At 41.1% G+C, this 24,537-nt stretch overlaps 1 protein-coding gene across 2 annotated transcripts in view; it reads left to right on the forward strand.

Moving 5' to 3' along the window:
• The window catches only part of CCDC148 (coiled-coil domain containing 148), a 777,160-nt gene that overhangs the window by 135,515 nt on the left and 617,108 nt on the right, over nucleotides 1–24,537 (forward strand). The window contains exon 4 of one of the 2 annotated variants that reach the window (XM_069225141.1): nucleotides 8,760–8,825. In XM_069225141.1, coding sequence (XP_069081242.1) covers nucleotides 8,771–8,825 — 55 coding nt within the window. In that variant the 5' untranslated portion in view covers nucleotides 8,760–8,770. Of the gene's footprint in view, nucleotides 1–8,759; nucleotides 8,826–24,537 lie in introns of those variants that run through there. The other variant, XM_069225142.1, reaches the window with a different exon arrangement.

A 24,537-nucleotide genomic window follows, 5' to 3' on the forward strand; every position in this document is an offset into this window, starting at 1 on the left:
CCTTAACTCCTTACCCTATGACCTCAACCACTTGCCATTAACCCTTGCCCCTTAACCCATTATCTTTACCATCTTATGCCAGCCATTACCCTTTACCCATAACCCCTGCCCGCTACTCTTAAACCCTTACTTGTACACTTAACCCATTACCCTTATCTCTTACCCTGTAACTTTGTTCTAAAAATATTATCCATATAATAATATTTATATAACTTACAATGAAATGGTAAATAATATGGTTTATGAAGGATTTGTAGTTCACGAAGAAATGCCCTTTAGGAAATGGCCTGACAATGAAATGGATGCAAATAAATGGTATATTCTAATTTTTCACATCATGTTTCATAATTTATCAGTCACTTATCCTACATCGAATTTTTCCATCACCTCATGTTCAGAATATAACTCGTAAACTGCTCATGAGTGAGAGAACTGAGCATCGTACATTTGTCTGTTATGAAAATGACATTGGCAAATGGCCTAAACCTCAACATCATTGTGACTATCTTCACTCATAGTCTATCCTTTGATATTGCTCCATCTAAAATATCCTAGAAACAGGTAGAATATACTTTTTGCTATGCTTAATAGACTATAGCAAATGTTAAAACAATTAACTTTAACTGTTTCTAGTTTGATGCTGCTGTCATACAACTTGTAGTTCTGTCTAATTAATGCACATTTCCATCTTTATGATACACCTTTGTCTGAAGAGGAGCTTTTTTACCTCATAATCTGTTTTCATAGGACTTGTTTCCCTTATATCCTCTTACAGAATTAAATATTGACTCATTTAGACTATTGAAAGGAGAGCCGTAAAGTGAGAAGTACCATAGAGAATCTTCGGATAACCTCAATTTGTAAATACTAGTATTCATATGTGGCCGGGAGGGAGGAAAGCTTTGTTATTTATTTATTTAACATTGTTGTAAAGCGAATACTATCACCAAAGCTGGTATCCTGGCGCTAGAGCTAATTGGAGACTCAACGTGCGAGACAGTAAGTGGAATCAACATGTAGAAGAAAGCTTACTACAGAGCCTACTTTGGAAAAAGCCAAGTTTTAATGCCTTCCTATAAGGTGGAAGATCTAGGTTTGACCTAAGATAAGAGGGCAACTTGTTCCATGTCTGAGCTCCCTTAACTGTAAAGGTGCAGCCACCTTGTCTGATCTTACTGAACCTATTTACAGTGAGCAGATTGGCAGTGCTCAAACGTAGGCATCTTCCTGGTGTGTAATGCTTCAGTTTCTGCAGTAGTGGAAGTGGGCCATGTCCATGTAAAGTTTTAAAAACAATACACATAGTTTTAAAAATGATCTTCTGATCATCCAATGGAGGTCTTTTTGAGGCTTTAGAGCCTGACGAACTGCAAGATCTATTTAATACAGGCTTGGCTGCTGCTTCTTGAACTCTACACAGTTTACTGATCGATGAATCTGGGGCGCCGAGAAGGAGGGCATTACAATAATCTAGCCAGCTCAATATAATCGTGTGCATAATAGCATTTGGTAAAGCTGGTAAGATCTCTTAATGCGATGCAGGTACAAGCAACTCTGGTAACGTGCCCCTCCAGAGATAGCTTGTCATCATTTAGAACCCCCAGATTACAAACAGTGCTGGAAGGGAGCAGATCGTTTTTTGTCGGTAAGGGCCAGAAATGTAGAGGACGGTGAATAGGGATTTTATTAGCTGCACAGCAGAGAAATGCTGGTTTATCTCCGTTTAACTCAAGGGAATTTAGGTTCATCCACTTGACTACATCTAAGATTCATTTTGAAAAGTTTGCCACAGAATCCAGTTGTTTATTATTCAAAGAAAGGATCAGCTGTGGGTCGTCTGTGTAATTAACTAGCGTAATAAACATTTTTACCAGAGAGATCAGTGGTCTCTAGTATATATTGAACAAAATTGGGCTCAATGCCAAGCCCAGAGGGATTCCTGACTGCAAGCTTTTGAACTCAGAGCAATAAGGGGGCAAGGCAACAGCCTGAGAATGATCAGCTAAATAAGATTCGATCCACTTCAGAACCAAGCCTCCTACTCAAATTTTGGCTAACCTTTCAAGAAGAGTTTTATGGTTGACCAGGTCAAAGGCTGCTGACAGATCTAACATAACCAGGACTGTTGGCTGGCCCCTATCTACTCTCCTGCGTAACTCGTCCAAGGCGACGAGTAGAGCCAACTCAGTTCCATGTCCTGGTCTGAACCCAAATTGTTCCTCTTCTAGGAGGGACTGTGTTTCCAAGTATTGTGAAAGCTTCTTACTCAAATATTGCTCCAGAATGTTAACAGGGAAAGGGAGCAGCAAAATAGGCCTAGAGTTACTCTGCACTGAGGGATCTGCTGTAGGTTTTTTCCAGGAGTGGGGTAACAATCGCTCTTTTTCACATTGAGGGGACCTCCCCAGATGCCAAAGACTGATTACACAATTGCAAGATCAGAAGAGCAAGCTCATCTCCCACCTCTTTCCAAACCCTGAGTGGTAAAGGATCCAGGGGTGGATCCCGATGAAATCAGTCTAACTAAGGATTGAAAATGTAACTCCGAAATAGGCTCAAACAGCTCAAATCTATTTTGCTGATCCTCCAACATAGTCTTGCACGTTAGGGGCTTATCGGAACTGCTGTAAACACAGTTGTCTGCTTGGAGATTAGTTCTCCAAAGGGACAGTAGGGTCCTTCTTAGTATGGCAAGTAATCAGACTAGGTACTGTATTCTGGGACTCAGAGCCAAGATCCTCTAAGATCTTTCAGATCTTGTTATCAAAATAATCAACAAGAAGATCACATAGTTTCTGTGATGTAGGCACTCCCTCTTTAACAAATTCAGGGTGGATAAGATCCTGAGGAGCCTCATACACCTTTTTTGAGCTATTTGTGGCGTAGAGAATGGTGTTGGTTTGATATTTCACCAATGCTCCCCTTACCTCAACTGTATACTTCTAGAGAGCTTTTTTAAAAACATCTTTCTCATCTTCTTTATACTCCCTACCCCAATTAAGTTCTAGTTTTCTACAGACTCTTTTAAAGGCTTTCAACAAGCCATTATACCAAGGTGCCAGGGATTTACAACGGCATTTCATGCTCTTAAACTGGATACTTTTATCCACTGTCTCCGTAATCTCCTTTGAAATTGAACAGTTAACCTCACCTGGCCTTTCAGGATCAAAAGACTCAGATAGGTTAAAAATAGGTTTTGATAATGAGTTGTCCCATTTCAGCTTGTACTGGGATCGAACTTTCCTTATGCCCATCCTATGATGTTTAGGGTGATCAAGATCATTCAGTCCCAGATCAAAGGAAACCTGGGCATGGTCAGACCAGGGTAGGGAAAGAATATTATTCATATAAATCAGCCTTTCTGGGGCAAAGATCAAATCCACGGTGTGGTCTTCCAGATGAGTTGGGCCTGACACACACTGATATAATCCCAGGATTTCACAAGCGTCCTGTTCCGCTCTAAAGGAGGAGGGTACCTCACTTTCCGCCCATAGGTTAAAATCCCCTAAAATAAAAAAGTTGGAATGTGTGAGTACCATGTTAGAAAGAACTTCCATGAGACTCTGAAGGAACGAATTGGGAGTACCCAGTGGTTTGCAACATAGAATACCCAACAAATACACTACCTTTTTTTGATTTGAGGGTGAAACCTAATGTCTCAACTTCCCCCGTTTCATCTAGGAGGAAGGAAGAAAGGCTCCATTTCTCCTTCTAAATGATCTCGACTTCACCACCCCTCCCATTGAGATGTGGTTTATGGAATGCCTTAAAGCCCATAGGGAAGGCCACACCAAGGTATACCATAGATTCAGATGAAGTCCATGTTTCAGTGCAAAATAAAATGTCCCACTCGCCTGAATCCATCAATGTAAATATTTCAGTTCCATGCTTAACTAGAGATCTAGCATTGATCAATCCACATTTTAAACTGGAATGGTGGCTGTTATGCAATTGAAAAGGCGGGTAACATACAACTGTCTCGCTACCTAGCTGGAAAAAATGTACAAAATATGGCTCACCATGCTTACCAATGTCCAACAATTTCTTCCTAAAATAGCTAATCCTTGGTCTGCAATCCACATCAATATGTTCAGCTAGGTCTGGGGGAGCCACTGGCAGCATGGCGGGAACTGAGCGCAGTCGTGCATGGATGGAAGCAGACGGGCTTGCTTTTGGCGCACCTTAGGTGTGCCATCGTCGTGGTCGCGCAAGCTTTCTGTATAAGTAGTCTGCCCCAAAACTAGTGCGCTGACCAAGATGTTAGTTTTCAGGGTCCTGCTCTTACTGGTAAGGTATGCTAATACTTGCATTCATTAAAAATGCCCCTTGTTAAAAAGAGCCCCCACAGTAAAAACATCATAAACTATCAGTAAAATGACTCTCAAATAACTAAAGCCAATGTGCAAATTGGCTTGCTTTACCGTTCCACACAGTGTACTCCGTTAGCTGCACAGTTGCACCAGCTTCCTGTTTAAGTAGTCTGCCCCAAAACTAGTGCGCTGACCAAAATGGTGGTTTTCAGTGTCCCGCTCTTACTGGCGAGGTACATCCATACTGGCATTCATTAAAAATGCCCCTTCATTAAAAATCGCCCCCACAGTAAAAACACCATGAACAAAATAAAATGACCTCCAAATAACTAAAACCAGTGTGCAAATTGTCTTGTGAAATTGGCTTCCTTTACCGTTCAACACAGTGTACTCCGTTAGCTGCACAGGCGCACCAGCTTCCTGTTTAAGTAGTCTGCTGCAAAACTAGTGCACCTACGAAGATGGCGGTTTTCAGCGCCCACTCTTAGTGGTGAAGAACGCTAATACTTGCATTCATTAAAAAGTGCCCCCACAGTAAAAACACCAAGAACAACCAGTAAAACGACCCCCAATAACTAAAACCAGTGTGGAAATTGGCTTGTTAAATTGGCTTGCTTTACCGTTCAACACAGTGTACTCCGTTAGCTCCATAGTCGTGCTAGCTTCTTGTTTAAGTGGTCGTTAGAGCATAATGTACATATTGCTTACCGCGCTCCTCTTATCCTGCCAGTATATTCTTCATATTCAGTATTAGATTGTTAACCATCCTCTTCTTCAGGAAATCTCTCAACACTGCCCATCTTTGTACATTTTAGGGTCATCACAAAAATCTTTGCCAAAAACAGTAGGCTTATACAGAATTCACGCATAGAGGCGATTAGGGACAACAATTCGACATTGATTACAAATTCTTCCCAATGTAATTGAGATACTTTGAATCCTTGGGCATCTGCAAAATTTCATTTATGTACACTCTACAAGGTAGGTGGCTTTGCTTGAATTTTGTGTGAGTTGGGCTATCTGGTGCCTTTGTGAGAGATTCTCAAAGTAAAAAGACACAAGAATGTTTTGGAAACTGGTCAACGACACTGACAATGGCACAAGGGCAGCAAACAATGCAAACATCATTTCAGAGTACCTGAAGTCACATCTTACAAGAAGCTCGGTTGATGTAGCGCCCTTGGAGCCGTCTTTGGAAGATCCCCAGGTGAAAAGCACTGCCTCCGATCTACTAGAGTGCTCAGTGTTAGCGATAGTAAAGATCAATGAGAAATCATGACCAGTCTGTCTCCCCGGGCCAAATGGAATCCCCCAAGTTCTCCTCAAACAGAATGCTTCTGCATGGGCAAGCTTCCTAGCAGAGATGTTCAGGACTATATTAGCGGAAAGGACCATTCCAGGCAGCTGGAGAGGCTCAATCATCCACCCATTCTTTAAAGGAGGACTGACCTTGTCACCAAGTAACTACCGTCTAATAGCACTGTTCGGCGTGGATCTCAAATATTTCTCATCATTGCTGCTTGAAGACCTTGCAGCATGTGCACGTGAAACAGGCATGCTGCCCCAGATCAGACGGGGTTCACAAAGAACCAAGGGACGCTCACAAACCTGATGGCAGTAGGACTAATTATGAGAAGATTAAATAACACCAGCACACCACTGTATTTGTGCTTTGTTGTCTTCAAAGCATCATTTGATCATATCCCACGTGACAAGCTATGGGAAAAACTTCAACTTTGGGGAATACCGCACAATCTCTTGAGAGCAATTAGGCTGCTTTATGCAAGCACCTGGGTCAAGATCATGGTCTAAGATGGAACCCATCTGTCGAAGAAGGCAAGGACATCAATTGGCCTCAAGTGGGGGGGTGTCCTTGCATCCCTCTTATTTCATCTATACATGTCGGACCTTTCCCTAGCACTCAATGAGCTTGTACCTATGCCCCAAGTCTTGGTGTTCTCCCTCTGTCCAACATCCTCTATGCAGACGACCTACTCCTTCTCAGTAAACCAGAATAGGACTGCAGATGCTAGCTAATCGCTTAGCAGCTATGCAGTTAACAACCAGCTAGAGATCAATTTCAGAAAAACCAAAGTAATTCCGCTAAACCAGCATATCTCCAAGCATAGCAAATGGCACATTAATGGATCCACAATAGAAGAGACAGCCAGCTATGTTTACCTAGTTGTCAAAATAGATTCAAGAGCCTTGTTTGCACTGCAAAAGGAAGCAATTAAAGGAAACGCTGTAGCCCTAAACTTTGCCGTTATCGACTCTAGTGAAAACTCTTTGAGGACATAATCTCAAACAACTGGCCACTGAATCCAGTCAAAACTGATACCAACCCACTTATATGGAGGTGAAATACATATGGGTTCAGTTGCCAGCATGCTGAATAAAATAACAGCGAAAACTTTCAAGCAAGCTTTCCAACTACGGAGATCAGCATCACCATGCAAGTTCGGCTTGAGTCCTCACTGGTAAAGCAGACCCTTCAAGGCCTGGAGCATTCATAAAATGGTGTCACAGGTTGAAAAACTCTTCTCTGGAGTCATTAGCCTACTATACCTGGTCCAAAATGAACCTCCAAAGAGGGAAGGGCAACTACAAAAATAATCTATAGGACAGCATTGAAAAAGTCGGTTTGAACGAGCTGTGGCAGTTTGACACAACCAAGCGTTTAAGTGAATGGTAAATAAAAGCATTAGACTGCTGAGCCGGGTAGAAGATAAAAGAATGGTAGCCAAGCGAGCACACATGGCTAGTGTTAAGCTCCTAGATGACTAAAATGACCAGCCTTCCATAGAAGCTGCCTAGTCTCTTAAGGTTATGCAGAAGCTACTGATAATGAGACTAGAAGAGCTTCCCACCCCAGACTTCAAGCCAAAGTGGCAGGAGAAAGGGCAATGAGGGGACATGACGTGCCGCTTGTGCCATCAGAGAAATGAGACGCTGCTGCATGTCCTCTGTATCTGTCCTTGTTTAGTCCCACTGTGGAGGACCATGCTGCAAAGCGAGTTTAAGACACTAGGAATTAGGACGTGTCGATCTGCAGCAATGGATTAATTAATTCACGCTGGTGAAGTTTATGGACATTTTTAAGGAACTGGTTAAGGACAAGAACTCTGTTCAGGGAACTAGATGGGCCAAGGCTGATGCCCCTGGGGGGCTGATGGGGATTTACAAGTGGTTTGAAAAGGGGTGGGGCAAGGAAAATAACATGTTAACCTCCTATCCTGCCATAGGCCCAAGGTGGGCTGCTAGGGGGGTAGTAAGAATAATAATGGCCTAACCCACCACCCCACCAATGCCACTATAGGCTTCACAGTACGTGCTTCGGTACTTAAGACAGTGACTAGTTAGCCATTATTAGGCCAAGGTGTAGCTAGTTTTATAATGTTTTAATTCCCTATCCCACCTTGCTGAGCACCTGGTTTATTTGTAGGCCTTACATATGCACCCTGCCTAATACTTTATACATAGTGGCTACACCGCCTTGCTTAGGTTATGGGTGGGTTGCTAGAGGCACACCAAAGAGCAACAATGTCCCAGTCCCCAATCATGCTTGGTTGAGGTCCTGGTCATATTTTAGGTGGCATGCACCAACCACTTTATACATAGGGGCCCTCTTCGGACAGTAACAAGGTCAGGTCCACTTGCAGTCGCATCATCAAATAATATATATTTTAGCTTAATGAGATTGGCACCCCGCAGCAATATAAGTTATGGTAGGGAAACAAGTGGTACTTTAGACCCCCCCTGTTTTATGATTAGTGGTGTTTTTTTTATGTGATATGTTTTTTACATCACTCCCTCTAACAATTAAAGCTAAGGTAGGGAAATGTGTAGCGTACTAGGCTCCCCGGGTCTGTTTTGGGATGGTTTTTAATGTGATGTTTATCCTTTTACATTACCCCCTACTTTCTTTCTCTTTTAATAACAATTATAGGGGGTATGTTGAATGTACGTTTTCCAATGTTACGGTTTTTATTGACTAATAAACCATTACTTACTACTACTACTACTACTACTAATTCTGAAATTGTACTCTCTCGCATAGATTTTTTTGGAAGACCATGATATGTACGCAAGCTCAGTTTTGTAAAACATTTATGATATGTAGCAAATAAATGTAGCAATAAATCTGTTTGGCACACAGTGTCTTTTATTTTCATAGATTTGTTTTTTTCATGCTAGATTTAAAATATACTTAAACTGTTTTCATTTTTCCATGATGGGTACCAGGACTATTTGTTTCTTTCCCCAAACCTACTTCATATTGAAGTCCCTACAAATAGTTGTAACATCATAGGTTAATGTTAAATTAATAACCCATACTAGTGTTTTGGCCCATTGTCACTTAGCTATGCAATTACCAGGACCAACCTAATTACCATAACTCTACATAACTCTTGCCTGATTGTTGCATTTTTTGTATTTTTTTAACAGGTTAATGCAGCATGAGTGGAAGGGACTTGAGAGCTTTTGTAACGACTCACAGATCCAAAGATATAGGTAATGCAGCCTATTGTTTCATTAAAACAGCGACATGTTGTAATATAACTGAGACAATAAATACATCAGAAAATATATGTACAACAGTCAAGCGAGATATATTGAGTTCGAACTGAAGTGTATTTTGTATTGAACGAATATTGATTGCCAACAAAGAGGCTCTATTTGTCAATTATTCAAAAATATGTTAAGAGAAAAGATAATACCAAAACTGAATGTGCATTGTAGATGTGGTTTGTAATCGGTATTTCTTGTCTAACTAATGAGGGTGCGAGGATGGATAGGTTCCCATCTGAATTGGTCAGCCTGGCTGAACGATTATTATTTTATCCAATGGTTTCTTATGTTAAATGGGGTTTATAACTGTACCCCACAATTGGACTGACTGAGTTTGTTTTTCCATTGTTGTCACATCATGTTGTCTTCTAACTTTGTGGTCAGTGGAATTTATAGAAACTAGTGGCTGGAAATGACTTTCAGATCAAATATAGCAAGCTTTGATAGTCATTTGTCTCAAGTAGCAGTCGCTGTAATGACAGGTTTGCACTTGTTTTTAAAATCTTTTTTTAACCTGTGTTGAGAACCTGCACGCTTAGTGTGGTATGTACAAAGAAGGGTGATCCATTTAACAAAGGCAGCATCAAAATGCACAACACCAGATTGAATTATTTCTTTAGATTTAAGAGCTCGTGCAAGAGATGGCAGGGCAAGGTGATGTGGTTTTGCTCAGCAAAATAATATGCCGCAGAGGATCAAGGTGGGTTCCATTAAGAGTCTTAAAGTTAGATGAGAAGACATGTACAGTTTGTAGGCCTGACAGAAGGTTGTTTTGCTTCACCATTCTCAGGGGTGGTTCTAACAGTTCTCAGATCTAAAGGGAACATCACACAAAATCTATTTCGTTCTGAAGGTAGGACGCCACCTAAAAGAGACCTTAACAGCAACCTAGATGGATCGAGAAGTGAAAGGGCTAGAATTAAGAGATGGTTTCTCCCTCTAGTGCAAATCTTCCCTCTGAGAAGAGTATCAATTCTTATCCAGATGATGTCCTTGAGGAATTTATACCATGTACTTCCACTCTCCTCTGACTAGTATGAAGACTGCAACAAAATAAACAAGCATTTGCAATGCAATGGGTCTCGCGTTTGCTCGAGTTAGAGCTATTAGCTTTTTAAGTTCCCAACTGGACTTTTCTTGCCTCATAAATTGAAAATGAAAAGTAAAACCGTTGACAAAAGCGAGCTGATTCAAAGCTCCACGGCCGCCATGAGCGTGAGCGCAAGAGTTATTGGCTACCTGCATGAATGTGTAGAAAGAATTGCAGCTGGGATGAAAGGCAAACAGAAACCGGATCAGGGGCCATCACATACCGTAACAGGAGAAAGCCTGACGTAGTGTGATGGCCAACAAAAATGTTCACTTAGTGAAATCGCCTGGGAGGGAACTCAGCACACAAAGGGGGGACATTTCACAAAATGCACCAATAAAAAGGAAGCATTTAAGACGAGCACATCAAAGAATGAATAGCAAGAGTGGGCTTGATTAAAAGCCCACGGAGAGATTACAACAGGGTAGAGCGCTTGTACGCTCGACCCTAAAAAGCAGCAGTGAATGCAGAGATAGGTCTAAGATATCATATTAAGTGAGTAGCAAAGGTGCTGAAAAGTCTACTCTTTCCTTTCATATTAAGCGTCCTGAGGTTGTGAGGTTTTGGATCGAGAGGTTTTTCAGATCACCACCTGCTATTTGGGAGATGTGAGGTTGTTTTCTATAGGTAATCCATCTCCAATAAGTATTAAATGCCATGTACAGGTACAGTTGCAATGTTTCTAGAAGACTTGTGAGAAAGCATTGCAGAGGTTCTATGAGTCAGGGGGGTACCTGGAGCTAAAGGAGCTATATATACATAGATTATGGAACAGGTGCTCCGTGGCACACATGAAGAACATGGAAAGGGGCACAAAAACAACAAGGAGCAGCATATGGTAGGCTGTATGTGGGAGTTGTAGAGTCACACAGTTAATTCAGTGGATACATGTAGCATTTTGCACCAGATTCCAGACTTGTATTCCTTGCTTTCAGTCCTTTTTATAAAGCTGTAGCCAGTAAACATACCAGGCCAGGAAAAAGGGGAATGAAGTAATTCAGTAGAATTTGGCGATATTCATTAAAGGTAGAAGTGTCAGCTTACAGGCACAGGAACAAAAACGCAAAACATGTTACATCGGTTTCAAGGGACATTCAGTTTAGCTTTGAGCTCTGATTATTTTTTTGGTTTCCAAATAATCTGACTGGTTCCAAATAATTCAAACAAACTTATCGTATTCTAAATTATTTCTGTTAATTAAAAAACCGATGTTGTGTGACAAAAAGCTAAAAAGATTCAGAGACTCTGTCAGCCCCCAGAGACCTGAAACTGTTGAAGAGACCACAAGTTCCCTGTGACTGCATGTGAAGTAAATGTATGTGGGGGGGCTTTCCCAGGTACCGCCACCTCCCCAGGGCAAAAAACAAGGAAATATCTGGGGGGGGGGCGGGGGGGGGGGGGAGGGACCAGACCCTCCCCCGGGCCCTGGGGACCGCCACCTCCCCAAGTCAATAAATACAAAAAGTTATGCAGGGAGCCGTCCAGTACCCCTCCGGCCCCACGGGCCACCACCTCCATTAATAAAATTAATAAAATTATGCGGGGGTACCTAACCCCCAGGCCCTGGGGACTAACTTCTCCACGGGGCAATGATAGAAAATTATGAGTGGACCTTGCAGGCCCCCAGAACCATCACCTCTCTGGGTCCAATCAATCTTTTGAAACAGAAGGAGTGGGCTGCAGGGTCCCCCCTTCTGGTCTATATACGGCCCCAGGGACCACCACCTCCTCGGGGCTGGCCCATGAACAACAAAGGGAGGGGCTTGCGGCCCCCATCCTGAAGTCATATGTGGCCCTGGGGACCACCAGGCCCAGGGCCGGTTCCTGGTACCTTGAGGTGACCCCTCCACGGGACATCGCTGTTTGCTTTTGCCTGGTGGGAGCTGTGACAGCTCCCAACAAGCAAAAGAAAATAGTGGCGTTTCAGCAAGCAGGAGCTTTAAAACTGCTTCTGCTTGCTGAAAGTAGAGTTTTCATCTCTTTCCCTGCCTGCAGTCATGCGGCTAGAGAAAGAGATGAACATATTGCTCACATACAAGAAGCTACATTTTCAGCAATATCGGCTCCCGCGGTCTCGTCTTATGAAAAGTTTTTTAAAAACAAACGTGTTTTCTCAGCAGTTCCATTGTGTACTTGACGGAGACGCCGAGGAACAATCACATTGGCAAAGTTAAAGACACAGAAGGTCACTGGAGATATTTCCTCTGCGTCCTTCAGGCAGCTGTAGTGTACGAGATGTACTATACTTTTACCCAATGAGGTAGCACTTAATAATTAGCCAGTAGAAAGTACTCCAGTTGGATAGACATTCTGCACAAAATGCTGGCCTCCCCTTGGATAAATACACAGGGCAGGATTCATTTTGGCACAATGCTTATTTCTCAGAAATTAAACCTCAACTTGAAGCTTTTACAGATATGAACAAAGCAGGTGCCCAAGTTGAAGTTCCACTTCTGTAATGTACTAACCATGTCTTGCACATGGTGAGGGCAATGCACGTGTTTTTTCTCTGCGTTTTTACCTTGAAAAGTTATTTGTAAACCTTGATGGAGGGGTTGGGTGGTTGCATGGCGCAGGGTTGGGTGGTTATAGACGGTTGGTCACAGGGCTTGTCCACAGGCAAAGGCCCTGCGGCCAACTTTTGCTGCACATGGCCAAAGGCTGTGTGTGGCGTGGGGTGGGATTAACGTATAGTAATTAAATTTACTTTACGTTTAAAAAAAATATTGAAATTCACTGAGAAAAAACAAAAAGGTTACAAGGACGTTATAGTTAGGCTCACATTTTAAACTTGCAAAACCATAGAAATTCACTGGTTATAGTTAGTTATTTCAAGAAATTTTATAACTTGTGCCCTAATGTAACTATAACTCGTGCCCTCGCCATGCACAGCTAATTACTTCACATATAAGAGCTCTCATAACATCTTAGATGACATAATTGATGACATCAATGTAATATTTGCAGTAAACATTTTGAGCAAAAAACTGCATGGCGGGGCCGCGAGTTGTAGTGCTTGGCACTGGTTATATTTGGGCCTGTGCGTGCTAAAAAAAACATAGCAATTCACTGAAAAAAAACAATGGTTATATGGACTTTATAGTTAGGCTTTGAATTTCCTCGCACAAAACCATAGAAATTCAGCAGTCATAGTTATGGCTAACTCAAGTAACTATAACTTGTGCCCTATGGTAACTATAACTTGAGCCTTTGCCATGCACTTCTAATTACTCCCCATATTACATCATAGATGACAACTTCTATGCCATCTTGATGTTATCACTGCAACATTTGCAATAACATTATTGATGAAAAAACTGTGCATGGCGGGATGCGTATTATAGTTACCTTAGTGAGCGAGTTATAGTTACTTGATTTAAAACTGCTGAATTTCTATGGTTTTGTGCAAGGAAATTCCGAACCTAACTATAATGACCATATAACCTTTTTTTTTTTTTTTGGTGAATATTTGTTTTTGATTGAAAACGCCAAAGGTTAAAGTAAAGGTAAAGTTAAGTGAAAATCTCAGTTAAAACATACCTTTTAAACAAACAAAACGACTGAAATTGATCACTTATAGTTCTCTCAAGTCATTATAACTTGTGCCCTCAATTAACTATAATTTGTGCTCCTGCCATGCACAGGCATTGTCATTTCTGATGTTGCAATCATGCTATCAATGATGTTAGAGGTCTTGTCATGAGTGATGTAGTATATGGGGTAATTAGGAGTACGTTGCGACCACCCACCAAGTCTATGGGGGGGTGGTGGGTACCCCTACCCTGCCCCTTATGTAGTTTTTTGTTTTCTACTGTAGGACTCTGGACTGAATCCCAAGTCCTAAGATGGCCTCCACCACATCCTCGTTGATGTCATGGCAACCACTCAGATTTCCTTTTGCGATCTGTTGGCTCCACAGATCCTTCTCGATGTGAAATATACAAAGTTTTTGACCCTAATTGCTCAAAAACTGCTGAACCAATTTACACTAAATCATAAAAGCATACTTTCTGGACCATGATCTAGCTTTTTGCCAAATATGTTGTCATTTCATTTAGCAGCTTTCGAGGTATCTCTGTTCAGTTTTCCTATGGAAAAATAATGGGGAAAACACTTTTGGGACCACCCCCTTACCCTTTGTCTCAGTCTCTACTTGACAGATGACCCAAAAACTTTCCAGGAAGGAGCTGAAGTAGATGAGATTTTTATGTGGAAAGTTTTATGATGATTCGTCAAATGGAGCCAAAGTTATTAGGAAAACAAAAAATGTTTTCCTATGGAAATGCAAATCTAATTGTGACTATCCAGTGGCAATAACATGCATATTTTAGCTACTTTAGAAAAAGGCTGGCATTAGTGACAGTGTTAATAAGAAATAAAATTACTAATTGGTATACACAACTTAATTCATGCCTAAATGCTAGTAGGGTAACATTCTTCCTTTTGGCAAAAATCAGTTGGCTTCTTTGGGATATGAATGGCTGTTTGTGATAGGATTTCTTCCTCACGCTCCACAGTCAGAGCAGAAGTTTTGTATTATATTTGACACTAACTTGTCTTATGATTTCAAGTACGTGCTGTAAATAAAGCTCATTATGAACTATATAAATTATGTAGAACTGGACCTTTTTTGAGTATAAGCACCATTAAGCTTTTGGTACATGTGGCACCTCCAGTGCTTGACTGTGAATTTAAATCTAATCTGATAAGAACCAACCTGTCCAAACTGTGCTCTCCAACAATGTTTAAAAAAATAAATAATCACAGTTCAAAATAGTATGATCTTCGAGAGTGTCTTTAGATGAAAGATCAGTCAAATAGGTCAGGAGCAATGTGAAGAGTAAATAAGCAGATGCAGATTTATCCCCCACCCCTTCTTTTTCCAGGAACTGGGTCAAGCACTTTGGCTCTATTGTGGGGGGGAGTCCTTTGATTCTCCTCTGGCCAGCAGAGTAATTACTTTAGCCCAGTAGGGGGTGGGAAAGAAGGGCCTGTAACCGGATTTTAGTTGAACCAATTAAATATGATAGTTCTAAAAGTGCCATATGAAATACAGTTACCACAACTCAAGGTAAATTTTTACCCTAATATTAATGCCCGACCAGTATCTCTAAGCCTAAGTATGGGAAAACCGTACATTGGAGCAGATTTTGCCCCTAAGGTAAAATGCAGTGAGTACACAGCCTTCAGTGAGCACTACAGACCTACACTATGAATACGCAGTCACAACATAAGACCTATACCAGGTCACCACCAACCTCTCAAGGGTCCCTTCTGGGAAACTGTACCTATGTGCAGGTACTAGTGTGAGCTACATGGTAATCTATTTTTACTTGATATACTATGACTCACAGCAAAAGTCCATAACTGGGTAGTCAAAAAGAGAAAAAATCCAGGGGATTAATTGGGCGTGACCAATTTCCTACAACTGGTAAGTATAGATTTAATATTCTTGATTCCACAAGTACGTACCTTCAAGATGCATAGATTCAGGGTACTTATATGTGGATTTAGGTATAGTAAACCTATATAAACTTACCTTGTCGATTTTATTTTTGTTGTTGATACTTTTGCTGCAATATTTTTAAAACACAGTATTCCAGTAGCATAGTGAAGCTGGAAGGCCTTTGCCTCTCTCTAGCTTGCTGCACAACCACCATTTTTGATCATGCATCCATGACTTCAGAGTGGTATTTGTTGTGTCTGAGTTTGTCAACCTGTTAGCATTTTACCTCTAAGCACAGAGATTTTTCTTATGTACCCCCTAGCTTTCAAAGGTAAAGCTGTCATAGAATCTTAAGGTATTGTAAAGTTCAAGGTCCCCAATCTTCCCACCACCAAACCAGGCCTCCATTGAGGTGGGAGATTCCTTCCCATTTATTAAAAGCTGGGAGTAAACCTTGAGTAGTTTCAACAGAATGGCCCCAGATATTCAGTAGGGGCATATGTTTTCTGATTTTTCCATAATCCCTATTGTTGAAAGGATGTATCTATGCACTCTATACTGTCACACCCTTTGAACATTGTGTTATGTTATATGTATTTATAAAAAACACAATCACCAGTGAGGGTATCCTCTTGTCTTGGTTGCTTCTTTAATAATGACCACATAGCTGCCAGAGAAGAGTTTAATCTTATGAAAGAGATTATGATGAAGTAGAAAATAACTAGTTACCTTTTTGAGGCAATCAAATACTGTGTAGGTAAATAAGGTGATTTCAGTGGCCTTTTGCCCCTTGTGGAGAATTTTAAATCCCTCCAGCTCCCCAGGTAAAGGTAAAGGTCCTTATTGACCACAGTACAAAAGGACATATTTTCTAATAAATCCAGAAAAAAGAGGAGCATCGTCCTCACAATAAAGCTGAACATAAATCTGACACTGACCACTCTCAGAACTTGGATGCTGTTGAAAAGTTAACATGCACCTTTTTGGACGGGAAGGGTCTATTACACAATGTTTATAAGGACGAATCAGCTTGGCACAGAAGTTACCATTTTGAAATAGTTCTACACCCCCTTACTTTGGAGGACAATTGTGTTTCTTCAGCAGAAGATGTTCAAATGAACTTAGAGGAGCTGAATGGGTCCCATAACCAAAGGGGAAATCAGTGCTTCTGGCATGTCCCAGTACTTCTGGGTAATAAAAGGGGAAAGAAAGATTCTGATTCTCAAAATGAGGACAATTTCCCAGAGCTAGACTTTGAAACTGGCTTTATTTGTTTATTTTATTTGTATTTATTGATTTAGGAATGTGTACAGCATGATAATGTTCAGAGGGGTCCTGTTGCTAAGTCAGAGACAAAAACAAGGTACAGAGTTAACTGATCTACTGCTGAAAAATCCAGTTTTTTAAGAGTTTCCTGAACTGTGTGTAATTAGTGATGGACTGGAGGTTGGTGAGTAAGGAATTCCAGAGCGAAACCATCTGAAAGGAGAGAGAATGGCCTTCAGGTCCACACTTCCTGATCATGGAAATACTCAGAAGGAAGGCATATGCAGAACAGAGAGCACAAGGGAGTATGCCAGCTTAATAACTGTTGAACAAAGGAAGGACTGTTATTATGAATATCTTAAAAGCAGACACACAGACTTTTGAACATAAGGAGTAGGTGCACTGGACACCATTGGGATGTCTTCAAGTGGGTGGTAATTGGGTTCTGCAAGGAAGTTTAAGCAGTGGTTGAACTACATATTTTTGTACCAACTGGAGTGAGTGAAGTACATAGGCAGGTAGACCTAAGTAGAGATAATTAGCATAGGACAAACAAAAACCAACAATGGATTGGGTAATAGTCAAGTGCAAAGAATCAGAAAGAAAAGTAAGAATTTTCTTTAGCACTTTCAAATGAAAGAAACAGGTGGAGGATACTTTGGGACACTTGATATTTAAATGAGAGTTAAGGCTCAGAGTTAACACTGCATTTTGTTTTACATATTCTATAAGAGAAGAGATATTGACCAAGTGCTTTAGGCCACCATGACTCTGACAGATTGAGGGGCCATGCCTGAAATCCACCACTGCTATTTTATCCACATTCTGCTTAAGACAATTGTGGGTCATCTGAGATACAACCACAGTAAAACAGTTGTGAAAGTTATTATAGATTGTTACAGAGTTGGTATCCAGTCTCGGGGTAAGCTGAGCGCTGTCAGCTTAACAAAAACGATAGACAAAATAACCTAGTAATCCTTGCTTCAGTTCAGTTGCGTTTGCGCAAGGCAATTGACAAAGAGGCCAAAAAAAACCTTCTTTACTCAGGATGAACTATGAGTTCCTATGTGGCCCATCACCAAACTACTAGACTTGACTATCAGTTCCAAAGACGAAAGGCCTGCAATTGATCCTGACAATCTCGCAAGATGGACTTGGTGGGTGGTGTGTTTCTTTCGCAATGTGAACTGTACTGTGTTGGTGGGATGATACTATTCTATTCTAATTGGTCCCAAAACAATGGAACCTAGCCTCTTTGGAGATCATCCCTGTGGAAGACAGTCTCAGTGACAATGCCCATTTCCCCTTGAAAGAATTTCTACTCAAACTCTTTTTTGGATTGAACCCACAACAAACCATTCTAAAACTCTGGCTGGGGTCGCTTGCTTGAGATGGGTGAGGGAGCGCCATGGGGGAAGGAAGCGGGAAGGGAAACACTGCAGGCGCCCATCAAGCATGTTGGGATACCAAGTACTATACAGAGGCCTTTGGCAGAATGCCCCTCCCTTTCACCGCAATCACAGAAAAGACCCACTATTATAAATTGTATCACCTATGGGGCGGGTAGGTGTAACTCATTGAAGGATATATGTGTCCTAAAGCATGGCCACAGTCTCACCCCCATGCAGTTGCCTGTCATGTGTCATAGCCTCCGCCTCGGCCAGAGACCGCTTATAAGTTACCTAAAGACTGCAGTTAATCATAGGTGGTTACGGTGCCTTCTAGGCTATAGCAATCAGGCGCTTAAGAAGAACCAAGGCATGAGCTACAAATTTCAGGTAGTGCTTATTGCATTTAGTACACTTTGTGATCCCAATGAGGCAGAGAAGTGTGTCAGGGGCAGCTGCACATGTTCCTTCACTTGGCCCCAGATGCACGCCAGCAGAGGACACTCTCAAACTATATGTAGGAATGTGGCATTAGCATACCCGCAATGCAGACAAACCGGTGAAACATTCAGAAACATCTCATGAAGGCAATGCAGTGTAAAATAGATCTGATGTAAATAATTAAAGTAGATAAATTTCATCCGCACAATAGGATGTGGGTAGAAAAGGCATTATCGCACAGGATAATGTCCTTCTCAAAGATGGCCATGTAACGACATGCCAAACTTGCCAGAAATGTTCCCATTGATGTATCCTGGATTTGATGATATAATTGGTCACCATATTGAAAAAAGTTTTCTTTTAAAGATAATGTAGCACATTCTATGATGAAGTTCACCGGAGTGGGTGATGCCCAGTTCTCAGACAGTAGATTGTGCTCTATCATTTCCAGGGTAGCAACTTGGTAGATACTGGTGTACAAGGTCTCTACATCGAGTGTCACCAGGAGGTCAATCTGGCTCCTATTGTTGGTTTCCTCAATTAGATTTTACACATCTCTAGTGTCTTTGAGACAGGCGGGTGTTCTGTGATCAGAGGTTGTAGGAAATGATCACAGAATTTTGACAAGAGTTCAAGCAACAAGCCTATTCCCAACACTATGGGTCTGCCTGGAGGTGGAATGTCACCTTTATGTATTTTTGGGAGGATGTAGAAGTAGGGGATTCTGGGTTTGGTATTAACCAGAAACTTGCCTCATTTTTACTAATCCACCCTTGTGTTTCAGCAGAGGAGACTCTGGATTTGATTTGAGTACGTAATCTCTCTGTGAGATCCTGGGTGATGGAATTGTAATATTGCCAGTTTGCAAGTTGGCAGAGACATTCCCTATCATAGACTGTGGTGGATATGGTGACAATAGACCCTCCTTTATCTGCTTGCTTTATAGTAATCTGTGTGTCACTGGCTAAGGATTTTATTGCTGCCCATTCCTGGTTGGACTTGTTTTGAAAGGGGGATTAACGGGCACATTTTTCAACTTTCTTCAGTATTGCCTCTTCAAAGGTCAGTAGCTCATTAGGTATCATGCCTGATTAAGGAGTAAATCTGGAAGGATTTCGTAAACCAGAGTCTCGGTGTCTTCATCAATGGCTTGTCATTGAAAAAACTCTGAGCTGGATCTTGCGGAAAAAAAATTGAAGCTCACAATTGGTGTGAAACTTGTCATCTCTAGGTGTGGGGTAAAGCTTATGCCTTTTTGTAGGAACATTTTCTCAGTAAGTCATAGGGTTCTCGAAGAGAGATTCACTTTCAGTTTTTCATGGTTTGACTCCTTGTGTGCATGTGAGGTGGTGGTGGTGGTTCCTGCAATTGCACTCGCTTTTGGCCCCCTCTTTTTCTTCTTCTGTCTCTGCCCCAATCTCTGTCTAAAATAGTAGGGTTAAAAGGTTGAGGAAAGGATGGGTGTGGGCCCTGAGGGAACATGGGGTGGTGTTGAGGCCACATATATGGAAGTTCCTGGTAAGGGGTCCAATTGCAACCAAGTTTTGGAGGCTGTAGACCCCATCTTCTATTGTTGCTGCCCCTGCGATTATTGCTCGAGTTGCTGCTAAATGAAGTATTTTTCCTACTTGAGTAACCACTTTATCTGATTAAGTGTTGCCACCTGTATTTGGGTAGTCTTCTCTGAGGTAAGGGTAAACCCTTCCTTTGTAGAACTTCTTGATGTCTTTTTAAAGTTTTGTGATTTTTTGCTTCATTAAATAGTCTTTGTTTTCTGTGATCTTGTTATTGATCTCAGCTAATCTGGACTCGTATGTAGAGATCTGAAACCCTGTTTTCAGAGCATTTTATGCCATGTTGATCCTGATTATCAAGCCTTCTTAAAGACGTTTGGCCATATTGATAATCAGGACCAACTAGTCCCTTGTACATTTCAAGGTCACTTGGAACCACTCTCGTTTAAAGATAGCATCTTCCAAGAAGATGCGTGGAGCATTCAAGACTGTCAGACCATTAGGAGAGAGATTTGCCCTGAGATACTCAGTCATTATAGCTCCATGAAGCGTTATTGTCACAAGTTGTCTTTTTAAGGATATTAATGTGTTCTAGTCCTCATTTTGACTGCTGAATGGTGAGGTACCATTAGCTCCTGGTTAATAGGGTGTTTCTAAAATCCTGGAAACCATATTGTCCCCAAAACTTAAGCCTAGAGTGTCATTCATGGTGAATGTGTTTGTGGTAATGCCTGTCTGTAGGAAGAGTGTGTGCCAAAGGAACACATCAACAACTAACGAGTATGTATCAGTGTGTAAATGTTTACATTAATTGGATAGCATAAGAATGCAGCTTTTGTACAAAGAATGCCCTATGACTCAACTGCCGTTTACAAATCACTATAAAGGAGAGGGGGTGGGAGCACATCAAGGCCCAGCATACAAGGTCTCAAAACACCAGGGCAGGGGCCTCAAACTCAACACAGCACAGTGATCGTGGTCTACATAACGCAGTGGAAATATACCGGATTTATTCCTCTTCACTTTGAAGCATGAGAAAACACAGAAGAGATCTAACAATTTATAGAGGGCCAGAAAGGTACGCATGATCTCTCAAGTACACCAGCACATCTTCAGCATATAGGGATATGGTATGCCAACCTGCCCCTATGTGAATGCCCCAGGCTGCCCCTGGGGTCGTAACAGAGTTACCAGGGGCTCCATGGCCAGGGCAAAAAGCAGCAGCCCTGTCGTGTCCCCCTACCAATGGCAAATGACTGCGCTATATGATGCTCAGTGTGCACTCTCTGCTGCACACTTATAATGGCAGTGTTCATTGTTTTTCTTTTTCAAAATGCCCTTTGGGCACACACCATTTTGAATGTAAACTTTGTCATCATGTGGTATTAGTTTGTGTACAATGCATCTTTACTGCCCTACTTACACTTTATCTAAGAAAGTCTGAATATAGGAATATGAGTTTAACTGCCTTAATCTTTACCAAAAAAAGTAGAAAGAAAACCTCTTGACCTGGAACATGGGTTACAGAAGCACAGAGTGAAAACGTACCACTCTATATACATCTTTGCTAGTAGAAAAGGTTTCTAGAGAAATGAAATAAAAGCTTTTATCCAATTTGAGCAAAATGCAGAAAGGCAGCCTTTTTCTTGACCTCAAGTCTATAAACACCATTGTTTCTATCACTTGAGCTCTAAAAACACTACTAAGCTACAATTAATTACCATTCCTCCCCAAAGAGACCATAATCCCAAAAATGAGCTAAGTGATAGTTTCTTTTCAATACGAACTTTTGCAGAGGGTATTGAAAAATATCTTACTTAAAAATGGCATGCATAAAAAAGAGATTTCTCCATTAAGTGGTTATGCTCAAGCTTGAATTCGTAAGAGATAAACTCTCATAGTTTCTAGTGAGGAGGATTGGTTTGTCAACAGGTAGGTAGTGAATGTGGAGCATATAAATGAGTTTACTGAAAATAGTTTTCTGTCCCAGCCTATAATTGTGCAGTGAATTTGCAAAATATCTTCAAAACAATCTCCATTTGTAAAAAAAAATATAAAAAAATCTAGCGTTGAATCACCAAGAGGATTGTTTTTTTTCTATAGGTAGGTGGTGACTGAGAGACAGGATAGAGATCTCTGAGTTTAAGATTATTAATGAACGCTCAATTCAGGCATTCTTGATTATGTATTTATCAAATGCTAAACATTCACACACCTATCGGGGTGCAATTGTAGTTGACAAAAATAAATCTTGTTGTAATATCGGGGTACTGTGCCTTGCTTAAGACCGGAGCCATCTTGTACTGATGACATTTATTTTTTGGTTTCATGCACTCCGGTACTAATATCCCTGGGATCAGAGTAATTTTATTGAACGTGTCATTGTAATGCTATGGTAATTTACAGAATTTCTCAGACGTATTATAATTTTCTACAATCCCTCTAGTAAATGCTGAATGAGGTTTTTTGCAAGTGCCGGTCTCATTGTCAGTAGATAGCATTTTTTTGTCATGTGTTAATATTATTACTCTTGTTTGCATTGGGAGAAATGAAAATATTAGTAGAATAAATTGGAGAACAATGACACCCTCTAATGTATTGTGGCAAAGAAATAAACGTATAGAAGCTCGAGTCATTTGTTTCTTTCTGCCAAGAGAGCAAGCAATTGCTTCCTGGCTCTCAGAACGTTAGCTGGTCTACCCACTGCTCAGTGGCGTAACTAAATTTAAGGGGCCGCTTGCAAAGAACATGAACTCACCCCCCACCCCTCCCCCGCCTCTCCGGACTTACTCGGGAGCTCTTAGGCCCAGCTACTGTGCTGAGGGGGCCCCCAAGAGCTCCCCCCCCGGCACCGCACGGGCCCTTTTTCCGCCTTTTCCCTGCTGTGAAAAGGCCGCACCCTCTAACGTATTTTGGCAAAAGAATAAACCTGTAGACGCTCGAGCCATTTGTTTCTTTCTGGCAAGAGAGCAATTGCTTCCTGGCTCCCAGAACATGTTAGCTAGTCAACCCTCTACTGTGAAAAGGCCCCAGACTGTTGACTTCACGGGGCACTTTTTCCTACCATGGTTTATAGCAGTGACAAAACATTCTTTGAATGGTTTGCAGGGACTACTCTTCACGTGTCAGAGTCCAAGCACTTTGTTCGGCAACTGCAAGCAAGGCAGAATTGGAGACGAGATACGATTGTGACAGTTTTCCTAAAATGGTTACTTCTGCTATTTGGGAAATTTCCAAAAGCATGCATTCATTTTGGAGGGATACCAGCCCATAAAAATAGTCAAAGACACTTTTCCATCAATGCCCTGTGACAAAAAATAAAGGCAGAAGAAATTACCTGTCTCTTTAGATACTGAATAACGTTATCTATGTAATCTAGTTGTTTAATGTTTTTACTGTAGATGGAAGTATAGTTGCTCAAATTAGTAACTAAAATATAGAAAGCCATAGTGTCTAACCTGAAACTTCTTTTCTGAGCCTTTCTCCATGTATTGTTGATTGTGCCATAAAGTATTGAGAGAAATGCAGGTTGGCAACGGCACAATACTGAAAGGTGAAACGTTGCATTTTTTAGAACAGCAGTTACAGAAAAAAGTGTGAGTGAGGCAAGCTTTGTGTTTATACTTTTATGTCGAACAGTGTTGTGTTCTACCATAAGTGACTTAGCAGCTAAGAATCTTCTTTATTTTCTGCATTCCACTGTCATGAATGTAAATGGTTGCTCCTCTCAGAGACAGCCCACTCATACTGTACAAGAGGCAAGGCACCATTTGTAATTTAACAGAAGAATCCAGACGTGAAAAAAAATTCTCAGTAGTTAACCTGCACATATTATGTTAATTTTACTCTCTGGATACTTCATCAAGAGCAGGTGCTTTAGCTGGCCATTCTGTTTTTCAAGTGAAGAGAAACTGAAGGGCAAGCGATTAGGGCATTTGTTGTACTGTGGTGGTGGGACATGGGTAATGGTAGCAGTTCTCCCACACGGGCCGTACTGGAAAGCCTAAAGATTTGAAGTACTGACAACTTTGCTTATTAAAAATTGAGATAAAACCAAAATGTTTTATTAATACGCATTGGTTTCCTTCTAGAAGCATTACACTACTCTGATATACATCTTGGAGAGATGTCTGTCTTTGACTGACAAAACGACGTTTGACAATAGTAAAATAATGTTTATCATTTATATTGTAGTGATGCAAAACTGAATTGTCTCTTGCACTTACCAAATAGGAGGAATATCACTCAACCCAGTGATGCTGACTTTAATGACCTCACAATGTTAATGGTATTATATATAGTTCTTTACTTTTTTCTACTGATAATGGATGTTCGTGGTCAGAAGAGAATATTAACAGCTAATTTTGTCATTTACTATTTAGCATGACATAGGTTTGAGGAGCAGGGGAAACATATATGTTCCAAGAAGTTACAAGTGGGCATTCCTACTCTGGTTATAAGAATCCAATCAATATGGTGCACTCCTGTCGTACACCCTCGCGCTTTAATA

The sequence above is a fragment of the Pleurodeles waltl genome, chromosome 3_1, assembly GCF_031143425.1.
Source record: "Pleurodeles waltl isolate 20211129_DDA chromosome 3_1, aPleWal1.hap1.20221129, whole genome shotgun sequence".
Classification (NCBI taxonomy): Eukaryota; Metazoa; Chordata; class Amphibia; order Caudata; family Salamandridae; genus Pleurodeles; species Pleurodeles waltl.